The sequence below is a fragment of the Columba livia genome, chromosome 2 (genome assembly GCF_036013475.1).
Source record: "Columba livia isolate bColLiv1 breed racing homer chromosome 2, bColLiv1.pat.W.v2, whole genome shotgun sequence".
Taxonomy (NCBI): Eukaryota; Metazoa; Chordata; class Aves; order Columbiformes; family Columbidae; genus Columba; species Columba livia.
In genome coordinates, this window is record NC_088603.1 from 101,385,078 (window position 1) to 101,398,550 (window position 13,473).

Consider the following 13,473-nt stretch of genomic DNA (forward strand, 5'->3'; position numbering starts at 1 on the left):
AGCCAAGAGCTGAACCCCACAGGAAAGTATTGCTTTTGGAGGTCAAGTAAACTTCCAAGATACTGAAAGCTTCACACAGATCTTGGGTAAAACTTTAGCTCCTAACCGATTAAAAATGTTGAGTCCTTTCCACTTCCCTCTGCTCATCACAAGCTTCTGACTGGCAAATACATTAAGGAAAAGCTACATTTCCTTCCTTAGGGCTTTTCCAAAGAATGATTCTATACCTCTCCAAGATCCTTTCTAAGCCAAATTCAGGAAACAATCAATTAATTAAGGTTTTCATTCCCATCCGGTTAAACTAGTAAATGTTAGGTTTCAGCTGAAAAGCTCAGTTATTTGCAAGAAGCAGTGAAAGGTGATGACAAAGCTTGATGGCAAGACTCGGCACATCACCCCTCAGGGGCTGCAGGTCTCCTGCCCTCTGTGTATCCACAGGAACTACCAACACCTCTAACTGGAAACCTTTCTGTGAGATAGTCACTCATGATCTAGCACCCTGTCCAATTCTGGCTTGTATCGGACCTAGTGTGGCCAGCAGGACCAGGAAAGTGATTGTGCCGCTGTACTCAGCACTGGTGGGGCCCCACCTTGAATCCTGTGTTCAGTTTTGGGCTCCTCACTACAAGAAAGACATTGAGGTGCTGGAGAGAGTGCAGAGGAGGGTGGCAAAGCTGGTGAGGGGTCTGGAGCACAAGTCTGATGAGGAGCAGCTGAGGGAACTGGGGCTGTTTAGCCTGGAGAAAAGGAGGCTGAGGGGAGACCTGATCGCTGTCTGCAACTACCTGAAAGGAGGTTGTAGCATGGAGGGGGTTGGTCTGTTCTCCTGAGTAGCAAGTGAGAGGACAAGAGGAAATGGCCTCAAGTTGCACCAGGGAAGGTTCAGATCAGATACTAAGAAAAAAATTTTCATGGAAAGCATTGTGAAGCACTAGAACAGGCTGCCCAGGGAAGTGGTGGAGTCACCATCCCTGGAGGTATTTCAAAAGGCATTTAGATGATATTCTTACAGACACGGTTTAGTGCTAGAGCTGGGTTATGGTTGGACTCGATGATCCTGAGGGTCTCTTCCGACCAAAATTATTGTATTCTGTTCTATTCTGTTCTTTCAGAGCATGGGTAAGTTATTGCAAGATGATGGTCTACATATATGTATGCATGTATGACACATCACTCTGACTTTTGTTACTTGTTTTCCTAAAATCTGGGTAACATCAAGTAGATTTCCTCACTTTGCGTTTACAGGTTAATACTATCCAAAATGGGCATATCAAATAGTTACTACTATGAGAAGAAATTTATCTACTTGAAGAAAGAAAAATGTTTCAAAAGAAGGATTAACAATTCAGCTAAATAGCAGAGGGTTGGACTGATGGACTTCATTTACTTCTAGTTTTACATTCAAAATGGAAATATCAGGGCACTGTCATTTATTATAAAATAAAACAAAATTTACAAAATATCAACCTGCTATTCATTTTTCCTGGCTACTTTTCTTTCAGATCTCAACAATGCCTTCCAATGACATACCAGGCAGTCTCATATACCTTACAATGTTTGTACCCACACGTTAATAGCATTTGATATTCCAAAATTCACTCTGGGCTTATATGCAACTACACTGAACAACACACTCCTTTTTTACTTTTTAAGGCCTCTGTTTACTTCAAAGCAGCTGTGTAAAACACACAAATTTTAGTAGTACACTGTTTTCCAACATTATTTGAAAAATCATATCTATTTAGGCTGCTACTACTTAGTAGTAGGCGTTTACTTATAGCTGTTGCTCTCAAGTTGAAATCATTACACAGCTTTTCCAATCAATTAAGATTATTTGAAAAACACATGATCTTCATATGATGTTACTAGCACCATAACATTGATCCCATTTTTAAAGCACATGAAAACATTAAAAAAAAAAAGCCAGAACAACCTTAAAAAACATACTATTCATGAATTTTACAGAAAATGTTTTGTAACACAGATTCCAGTTCAGCAAGTGTTTGTGCTCCAAGTAACTTCATAGATGTGAATGATCCTATCTGACTCAATGGGATTACTCATATGCAAAAAGTTATTTCAGAGGCAACTCATCATTTAAAATTCATAAAGAAGATGAGGTAATTAAACAACTGTCAGTTAAGGCCTTTCTCTGGTATATCTACACAAAAAATAGTTTAAACAGATGTATCAGACAAAATTCTAATTAACAAAGTCTTAGATACTATAAAATGTATATTGTATACTAATAACGGTAATCTGGAAAAAAAAATCTAAAGAATAGTTAAATGTATTTTTCATATGAAAAACTTCTAAATCCAGAGTTGCGCTTAACAGTGGCAAAATTCAGTCTCACTGATGACTTGGTGATTTTATATTTATTTTCCTGCTCATATTTCTATGTGTATGTATTTATCTTAAACTCAATAGTAAAACATCTCTGTTTGCTCTGTGTTTTGCCACAAAGTATACCTAAGTAACATAATGACATAACAGAAATTAGAACTCAGCACCATTAACAGTACTGATGCGTTCACCTTGTCCTCAAACACATTGTCTCATACAATAAAGGTGTAGCCAAAGATTTATCCTGCCAATAAGACATAGTTATAGGTCCCATGAAGATTACTGACACTGAAGTACCAAATATGTACTGGCCTTGGACTTAGCAGATAACATGCCAGTTTTGAGACACATTCAAGTTGACAATAAATCAGTATCACAGTTCCAATAACAGGCAGAATACCTTAGAGGAATTTTTGTGTTAAAACATTCCACTTTTGAGTTAGCTATTAAATGGTAATGATCATAATGGACTAGGTAGCAGGGTTTTTTTTGTGGCTGAAATGTGCAAACATTTTACTACAAGGCTATTTTTTTAAGCTTTTGTGATTTTCAAGTGAAATGTATTTCCCTTTAAATAAATTTTGCCTTCCAAAAAATAAAAGGCAAAGATAAAAATATTTATTTTCATAGCAGTCTTATTATGAGTTATACTTGTTTTCTATATCTGCGCATACAAAAATCTCCACAGCCTCCATTACACCTCCCTTTCATGCATACAGAAAAATCCCAATAGTTCTGGGTTACGGAAGTCTAGAGAGAGCAAGTTACACTAGCTCAGTACCACTTACTAAATTCTAAATGTATTTCTTTCTCTCCCTCTCAGAACTATCACAATGTTTGTCACCAGAAATTCCTTTTTGAGAAGTTTGTTAAAAGGGCACCAATTTCTCAGGATGTATGGGTTATAACTATTTTTTTCAAGCACCCTTTTGAACTTATTTCAATTTTCTGTTTTTGATGATAGTCATGCTGACAACTTTTTTTGGTCCATCAAACTCTGTAGTACAATTACATGAATTTACTTTTAATAAATTACCATCTTTGCATATATCAGTCAAACCATGAAGACTAAACACTTGCAAATAAAATGCATTATTAATTTAATTGTCACAGCCTATTTAGCTAGCTTCTATTAGTATTTGCTATTATATGCAATGTATCAGAGGGTAGAATCAAATTCAAAACAAAGAATAAACTGATTATATTGTCCTAGAGAAATTAAAAAACAGCAAGCTTACAAAATTGTAATCAAGGCATTAATGTTTTAAATAGGTAAAAAAACTATGTAACTTTATTTATAATACATTTATACCCGACGTGATTGTTTTACATTCTGGAGAAAGATTTCTTTGGTTCCTAAAGCCATTACAAGGCATCACATTCTCAGGGAAAGGGAAGCAATGGTGGTTTGGTATTTACTGCACTTGATCATGTGCCTTAAACATCCACCATCACCAGTGAGGGACTGCTACTAGAGAGTTACATTACATTATTGTTGTAGCTCTGCCAGGGCTGTGAACCTGCCTGTTCACAGAGAGGTGGGCAAAGGAGGGATCCCCGACTCCGGCCAAAAAGCCTGGGAGGAACATGGGAAGAAATGGGGAGAACAGAAACAGCCAGAAGGTTTCCAGAAGAAATACACAAACAAAAGCCAGCAACAACCAACTGAGATTATAGCATCCTGCTTGTTTAGGAATTCATTTTGAGATGATGATCGCTAAAAATACGCCTCTCAGGCTAAGAGACTATATTTGGAAATCTATTGTATGTATCCTTTATTGCGCACATATTCACTAGGGTAACGCAACTTATCTCTATGTTGTATTTATGGTGATTACACAGTAAGTACCCCCTTGTAAGACAACATATTGGTATTGAATGCTTCCAGTTACAAAATAAGCCACCAGAGCAAAGCATTTTCGTAATTGTTGTGCTATGACAAAAGATAACCAGCGTAAACTTTAATATGGTATCTGCTTGGATGAAACTGTAATTGTTGTTTCAATGCATCATTCTGTTTTCTAGATGAAACAGAGTATCTCAAAATTCTTTAAATAACCGTGTGTTAGAGAAATCCTGGTTAAGCACTTTGTAGTTATTAAAAATATAAGCACCACTTAAACAGGTGCTCAGTCAAACACATGGCATGTATGGTGTACTAATTTAAAACTCTACTCTTAGGTCAGTCTGTGATTGACCTGTGACAAACCTGTGGGAAAAGAGTTTAGTCGACCCCCATTTCCAGCATCTTTAATGGGAAATTAACACAGTCCACAGAGAGTTTTGCAGCGTTTTCCTACAATTCCTTGCTAACATTTATTTTCCCCTTCTTTCATATCAAAACCTGGAAATACTCTTTATTTACACAAGCCTACACTGGAAGAATGAGTTACAATGTAGGAATACCTGAAACAGTATCAGGTGCCCAACAATGAACCCTGTAGGTAGAACACCCCCATCTACCCAGATAAAAAGTGAAAAGGCCATCTTTTGGCTGTCCAAAAATCATCCAGTTGCCCCAAAAATTCAATGAAATAACAATATCTATGCCACAACGCGCCTAATAAATGAGGCAAAACCCGCTTATCTGCAAACGCAGTGACATTCAGTTTGTAAACCAGTTACGCTTTAAACCACAGAAAAAAATATCCTGCTCACACACACAAAAAAAATGTTTGTAAATAAGGAACTGTACACAGATTGAAAAAATAAATTAATTCACTTTGTAAATAGTCAAAAGACCAGATCTCTGTTCCTGCTCAAAAACACTGAGGAAACTTTCTTTTTGATTCGTCTATGGCTTTATACTTCAGTGATCAAGAAAAATCTCATAAAGTCATTTTATAAACCCATGAGCAACGAGGCCAGCAAGAAAAAAAAATAATATTTGTACTTGAAGGAACAGTTACAACTAGGGAAATTTTGAGAAAATAATATCACCTGTCAAAAAACATCCCCAAAAGGTGCAAATCTGACACCTTTTGCCTACATTTGCTTTCTTCAGCAACTTTTCTATTGACACCCAGAGACGTGTCACGAGCCCCCCGCTGGCAGAGCACTTAAACATGGACTAGAAGTTGTTATTATGTAGTTGGAGTTGAGCTAGAAGTCCAGGTGGCTTCATTTTGGGTAAGCTAAATATTCCGCGTAAGGTCTCCACACATTGTATAAGGTAAAATAAGAAAGAATTTTGAAGTAGTTTACCTTTCTTTTGGTGTGCCAACTCCATGCTTGCCCAGTAAATGAGTATTCAAATGTTTCTTCATCACAAACGCCACCCTACAAAATAAGCAGAAAACACACAAAGATTATTTCTTTTATTAATACATTTTTTCCCTGTTTTGAGCATGCATTTGAGCATATTTTAAAGGGGGACTTTTAAAAACCCACTAGATTACAACTGAAATCTGGGAGCCCATTCTGTAATGACAGGTTTTGTTCAGATTACAGTCACCTGGCTATTTTTCTCACAAGTAAGTAATCACAACCAAGCGTCGCTGGCCAAAGGACGGAAAACCTGTTTCTGCTTCCCTTCACAAATTAGAATATCTTATACAATATACTCATAACATAGTCTATTTTGCTTAGAAAACATTTTCTCATGTTATAAGCCAATACAGTTTTACTTTCACCTTTGAATTTATTTAGGCTCAATGGGGCCACGCAGCAACCCTTTTTCATACAAGTAGTTCCATTGTTTTTAATGAGTAACACAAAAATACAGCAAGATTAGATGCTTTAATCCCTGCCTACATCTAGTCAAACTTCATTGTATTAATTATTCAAAGAGATTTACATAGAAACAAATTAATAGCCTTAGTTATTTTATAGCTTTGTGGAAAAAAAATGCAAAAGGCAAAGCACACATTCATGAATACATTTTGGGCAGGAATATTGTTCAAACTGGCAAGACATTGTTCAAGACATCAACAGCAGCAACAAAAGATAAACTACCTGGCATTCTGTTTATACCAAACAAAATACAGATAATTTACTTTAATTTTGGTGACATCCGAAATGAAACAGATAGAGGCCTATCAAGTACCATCCTTCTGCTGATAAGCTCATAACATCAATTTAATTATGTCATGTGACTGCTTCAAACAATTTAGATATCAGACTGAATCTTCAAACTAAAATGTTTTTCTCAATAAGCAAAAATTTTACTGCTGTAACTTTCAGTGTGAAAAGGGCTTGCAAACATTTTCGTTAATTATGTATTACAGCTGTCCTTCATAAAGTTAATTACTAATAGCTGAAAGGCAATAGACTCTATTTGCATATGTACATGAAAGGCATGACATATGCAAAAATATGATTTTAATTAGCATTCCATGATATGAAGGGCTACAAATCAAACTGGCATGTTATAAGATTTTTAACATTAAACGCTGAATTCATCTGGACGTGTTTGCAGTAATGGACAATGGAAAGACTGTAAAACACCAGCACTATGGGGTATATGAGCCACAAAAGCCAAGAGACAGTACTTTTTCTTTACAAATATGTTAATGTAGCTTCTCCATGTCTGATCTACTTTGGGCACTTACACATTATTACAGAGGATCTCTCTTGTGCTTTCTTTACGGTCTAAGAATATAATTCTGTCATATTTAAACGATAGTGATTTCCTTATTTTCAGGAAAATACATGAAAAATACCTTAAATACTTTCCCTGTGCAATTTAGGAGTATGGCATCATAATCATTACAACTGTGAATAATCCATCATATCATCACCATCATTACTATGCAAGTGTCATCAGAATTACTGTACATTGGGAAAATAATTGCAACAAAGTAAAATAATGTCTTCTAATAAGAGCACAAGGCATTCAAAATGTACTGCTCTCGCTTTTCGCCACAAATACTAACCATTACCACACAGCCATTAGAGATACCAAACAGATTTTAATTTAGTAATACTTATATTTCCTGTTACAAACCTCCATTCTCCCCCATCTCTAAAAGAAAACAATAAACTCAAAGATATTACTATGAAAGGGCAATGTGCAATCAAAGTTGTAAACGCATACTTTGCCATTTATATGGAATATAAAGATCCCAGCCAACTACACATATTTCTAGGAATGTGTTTGTTTGGCTTTTCTGTGGTGGTTTTGTGTGGGGCTTTTGTTTTGTGGGTTTTTTTGTTCTGTTTTTTGTGTTTTTTTTTTCATTTCTGATATGTGGGGTTTTTTCTTCTGAAGCTGTGTACTTAGACCTTCCACATAAAAGACGAACATTTCTTATACGACACAACTGCAGGGGGTACAGATAGACGTACCTTTCTGCAAAATCAAAGACAAAGGCCTTGTTAATAATGGGAAGCAATTCATCTCCCATTAGCTGCCTCTGCTCTGTTTTATGTAGGTTCTGAGTAACCATTTTGCTGCTGTTACACAGCACAAATGAAATTAAGACTGACTCAGTAAGTGCCTCAGCACCTACTAACGTTTTAAGCTTTTAATGTAAGGCTTGAAAAGTTAAGACTTGAGGAGCACAGAATGGGTCTGTGCAAGCCTGGAGTGTTCAGCACAGCCCAGGAACAGCTCCTCAGCTTACAAAATCAGGCCTTAAAAATACAATTCGCTACTTACAGCAGAAATTGTGAACAAGATACAAAAATATTACTAGAGACAACCCTCACTTCAAATAAATGATATTCTTTTTCCTTAGAATTGAGGCAAAGTCTAAACATCTTGGCTTAGGTCCTGAGTTTGAAGAAGGCCTTTAAAAAAAAAAATGACAGGTGTAGGAACCATTTGTGTATGCTTACTAAATGCTGCAGGTGATTTTCAGAGGGAAGTAGTAGTGGTGTTTGCTGGTTTCACAAGAGAAACACAAAAAATGTTTTCAGTACATTCAGTAACTCTGGGTTTCTAAGCAGTTACTGTTCTAGTAGTCAAAAAATATTGGTTTTATCTATGCCAATAACTTACCTCTGCTGAGGTAAATCAGTTATTCCTAAGATACTGCCAGAACTGAATAGATAGACATGACTAAGCCTTGGTCTTTTCAAATGAATCTTAAGGGAAGTCTGGCTGGCACCAGTAAGGACTCAAGGAGTGAATGCTTTCAAGATATGTGGCTTTAATACACCTCCAAATCAAAGGGATACTTTCATTCAGCTGTTGTGAGCACCAATTCAGGCTTCACTGAATTTCTCATTTATCTTTTTTTTTTTTTTTAATTCTAGTGGAAATAGAAATGTCCAAATCACAGAATCACAGAATCACAGAATGTTAGGGATTGGAAGGGACCTCGAAAGATCGAAGTCCAATCCCCCTGCTGGAGCAGGAACACCTAGATTAAATTAACTGGTTTCAGAAACACATCAAAAGTGAGTAGGAAAAACTCATTAATTACAATACTCTGTGCTTCCAGTACACACAAACCAGGCCAGACTAGAGACCCGGAACCAGTTTTACAAAGTCTGACCTGAACATAGTCATCCCCAACCCACAGGAAAACAACAAGTCACAGCCCAGCTGCTCTCCTAAGGCAGAAACACCTCGTCTGCACATCCAAGTCATGGTCACTGGGAGTTCCCTCCATTCCTTTGGAAGGCTGCGCTCCTGGAAACCTCCTCTTGCAGTGGAAAAGGGGGAACAGGTACGATTTCATTTGCTTACAGCAGCATTCTGTTGTTTAACTTTAATGATTTTTCAACTATTCTGGCTTTGAACTAGCAACATCCTCTGTCTTATACACTCTATGTTCAAACTTCAGGATAAATTAAAGACAAGATGAAAAATGACACAGAGCTTTCAGAACAGCATCCACACTCCCTACAGACAATTTTTTTCACATAAACTATAAATAAAAATAACTGTCAATCATAAATAAATGAGCACCTTTCCCAAAATAAGTTTGCAGAATATTCTATTTTCAGTTTAGAAGAGCTGTGGCTTTGTAGGAACGCGTCCACTCATATTCCATGGCAGTTTTCAAACAGCACTTGGACTCACTCTGAGAGTGTCTGTAACTGATTTAGGAACCTCTACAGACTAGTTTTCAGTTATAAAAGCACATTTTAATGAACAAAAGAAACAAAGGGACTTCTAATTCTTTGGAAAAAAAAAAAAAAAACAACAAACAAAACATATTGGACAATCTTTACTGCCACTTTTTATCCCAGTGTAATACAAGTTCTTCGGCATGTACAATGTTTATCATCACAGTACCCAAGAAATATGAATAATCTGTCACGTATTGTCTGTTCTCTCATTTTCTCTGCAGGGTGAGAATTGTGCTCGGTGAAGTATTTTGTTTTAAGAGGGCAAAAGATTCCAGGTTTTATTATGTTTTGAATCTACAATAGCTCTTTTCAATATGTACATTACTGTGTTAGTGAAAAGCCAAGTTAAAAACAAACAAACACACACACACACACACCCTGAAACAAGCATCTGGACCATAAAAGCAATGAAATCTATTATTTCCTGAGTGTTTAACAAGTGGTCAGCCTTCACCTAGTTCTAGGGAAGCAGCTACCTCTTACCCCCAACAGAAAGTCACTTGAAGCCATGTCAACAGACGAGTCATCTTGTAATTGCGTATAACTGCTGAAAAGGACCAGCAGGAGAATTTATTTTTGTGGGACTCTACAAACAAGGTATCCAGCAGTTGAAGAGCAATTTTAAATCACTTCTCAGTGGATACATTGCTCTCTGCAATTGCTCTTGGAGAATTTATCTTGCCGACAACAATGTTCAATGACAGCAGAAAAGTCCACAAGAATAACAATGAATATCTAACCTTTATTCATATTCTCAATATCCTTTACATCTCCTTTAAACTGTCCAGAACCTCTTTATACATGAATTTAACTCTGAGAGTACAGGTAAGCTACCGCATGACATGTGCTGGCTTCAACTACACAGGATGTTTGAAAAAAGCAACTTGAAAGCTTTTTTTTAAAAAACAAACAAACAAACAAAAAAAAAACCCCACACACCTACAAATAAAGCAACAACAACAAAAAGGCAGAATAGAACAGTATTATTTTCAAATTATTAGTATTTAGTACTTGATTTTATCATAGGTTTCAAGCACTGAGAAAGGATAGAACTGTTTACCATTTTGGATAAATCACCTGGGAGATCTGACAGCTTCAAGGAATAATAGGAAAAAAAAAAAATCTCTTAAACTTTCATACACCATCACAGAATATGAGAAAAATAATATATTATATCTTGTCTGCAACAGTCTTTGTTTTCCATGATCTGTGCTTGAACCTCTGTTCTTGTATCTTCACCTGAGGCAAGAAACCAGAAAATCCAGGCAAACTGCATGGATCATGCCAAGAAGGGAGACAGTATGTTCGAGCAAGTAAGAACCACAGAGCCCATGTTGTCATTTATTACCCAAATGAAGTGCTCTTGTTCTTTATTCTGTGTTGAAATACACTGCAAACCCTGATTGTTTTCAGTTGAATGAGTGGTTCGAATGGAGTCGTGGGTATCAGTAAGAGAAAGACATAGTGCAGTTCTCAAGGAATATCATGACCCACATGCATTGCAGAATGTTTAATAAAACTTCTACATGTAATTACTGATTTTTGCATGTACTTTAGGTATGTACGTTCTACACATAAAAGCAGAACTTCATAAATTCAAATCAGCACTTAGTCAAATAGTACATAAACAGTCTATGTGAACTTAAAATCTTTAAGTTTTTGAAGTCTCAACATGATATACAAAGTTGCTACTCAAATCTCATCTCTATCAGGATTTTGTATTCAGCAGGTCAGCTTCAGGAACAAGAGCATAGAGGAAAAACACAAAACTGCCCAGAAAGCAATGGTTTTCTATGAACAAGTAATGTTTTGTTTTGTTTCATTCTTTTGCTCTTTTCTTTTTTTTTTTTCCATGCATCAAAAGCCTAAATTCCTGGGAATTTCTTCAAGTCCATCATTCGTGGATGTTTGCTGATTCTGAAGGGCCCAGACTGGGGTGCTGATAACTCTCTTGCATGACTGCGCGCAAGGGACTCAATTTAAAAGAAAGTATCTGGCAGGGCAGAGCCTGGTGTGGAAGATATCCAGTAGTCTGAAAGGCTTCATGCCCTTTGTGACAAGATGTCAGGTTCGAGTAAATATCTGGCAGGGCGAAGTCTAGTGTGGAAAACATCCAAGTATCTGAAAAACTTCATGCCCTCTGTGACAGGACGTCAAGTCCTAGAACCCTGCATAGGAAAGTTGGGGTTATCTGCTGACTCACTTAGCAGCCAAATGAGGCAGCTCTTATTACTTACACTTAACAGTTATGGTTACTCTTCTTAAGTTAAAAAAAATAAAATCAATAGCATTTCAGAAGGTTAACAAGTCGTGCGTAATCACGCAGTCTGCGATGCCGAGAGCGCTGTGATCCGCGGCCTCGCACTCCCTGCTGACCCCATGTGTTGAAGGAGGATACGGCGATTTTATGCTCCACCCTCGGTCACGCTCATAATTACAAAGTGGAAAGTAAAGCACGTACACTTGGTGTATGTGGCTCCTTCCTTCTCATCTTCAAGTGCGAGCGACTTGGAAAAATGCAAACTTTTTCTCTTGAAAAGAGACATTGAAAGAGGCAAATGGGGACAACTTTGCCATCACCAACAAGGCAAGAACCAGAATAACACAGAAGGATATAATGGCAATTCATGGAATATAAAGACTAACGTAAGTTTTATATTTCTTAGAATTACTATCCTTTCTGCCTTAAGTTTGAAGGTGAGGGTTTTTTTAAAACTTTCCATGCAACAATCAGGTATATTTATTATATATTAACTTTTCAGCTTTTCCATGGAGATATTTTGTTGCTAAAGTTCAAAAGCCAACACTTTCAACAATGTATTTTATGCCAATATGCAATCATTGGTGGAACAGAGCTCAAGCTTCTCTTCTAAAAATGCCTCATTTCATTGTTACCGTTCCTTGGAATGAGCTAGCAAAGAAGCTGAAGTGTCCAATGGGAAAAAAAATGGAGAGAAGACAACAACTTATATTAGTGGAACACCTGCACTCAGCTTGCACCTGGGGTAGACTGCAGTATCACGGCAGCCACTGTTCCCGACTTGCTTTGAAGAGGATGAAAGACAGCAGGATTGTCAATGCGCTGTTCAATGACCCGCATCAATCTCAAGAATAATTTACTGCTATATCAGACAGATCATTATGGATGAGTTGTGCACTATCAATCAATCGACTGTGTTGTTCCTGCATATTCCCGAATCTATCACCCAGAAGAGAAAGGAATCTCTCAACATATTCTTGTTCCTTTCTTCCACCAACCCGCATCCCTCAAGATGTGAGAGAATTACTAGACACTTGGCCATAAAGTAGTAGCACAATTATCTCCTTTCACAGATTCTGGCAGAAGAGACCAGATTACAAAGATAAAATTAAATAAAATGGAAAATATCCTCTACTGTTCCACTCAAGATGACTTGAAGAGATCTTGCCATCCAAAGTGATCAAGTCCTCTCGCCATCCCTCTTTTAAGAGATAGATGTTATAATGTAAACCACTCAGGACAGAAATGTAGTCTGTCATTGACAGGACCGTGGCTGAAGAGGAATACACTGGCAGTATTTACATTTTTTCCTCCTTCATGAAGGAACTCACTTTTTTTTTTTTAATTGAGTGCCTCACCTGATGTTACATATTTTTGATTCGAAATTAGAAAGTTTTCCTGTAAATTAGCTACAGAGCCATTCTGAATTTTATTGGTTTGGGGTTGGTTTTTTTTGGTGTTTGATGGTTTTGGTTAGTTTGTTTGTTTGTTTGAATTGCCGTTGTTTTTTAAATACAAAAAGCACCCTTCAACAGCAGACGCATGAATGAGCCAAGTGGAGAATGTGATAACAGTTACAAACATAAAAGTGAGAGGAAACTTGAGAGTGCAATTGGGAACTTTTAGATTTGGAGATACAACACATGGCACACAGGGAATATGGTCGTTCACGTGCATAAACAACAGTTTCCAAAGACCACACACTTTGCCTCCTTAGAAGAGGGAGAAAGCCATTGTACTGTTTGGTGCATAACTCTGCTGAAAACGGGACTTGGTTACTTCAAAAGAATCCTACCATGTGGCTCCAAGCATCTAGGCTGGATGGCACAATTAAACACTACCGCAGG

At 37.1% G+C, this 13,473-nt stretch overlaps 1 protein-coding gene across 3 annotated transcripts in view; it reads right to left on the minus strand.

Moving 5' to 3' along the window:
* ZNF407 (zinc finger protein 407) overlaps nucleotides 1-13,473 on the minus strand; it is a 349,389-nt gene that overhangs the window by 206,747 nt on the left and 129,169 nt on the right. For all 3 annotated transcript variants that reach the window (XR_010470399.1, XR_010470400.1, XM_065053014.1), the window contains exon 4: nucleotides 5,551-5,625. Coding sequence is in view for 1 of the 3 variants with exons in the window: in XM_065053014.1 (XP_064909086.1) it covers nucleotides 5,551-5,625 (75 nt within the window). In the remaining 2 variants the exon portion in view is untranslated. The remainder of the gene's footprint in view (nucleotides 1-5,550; nucleotides 5,626-13,473) is intronic.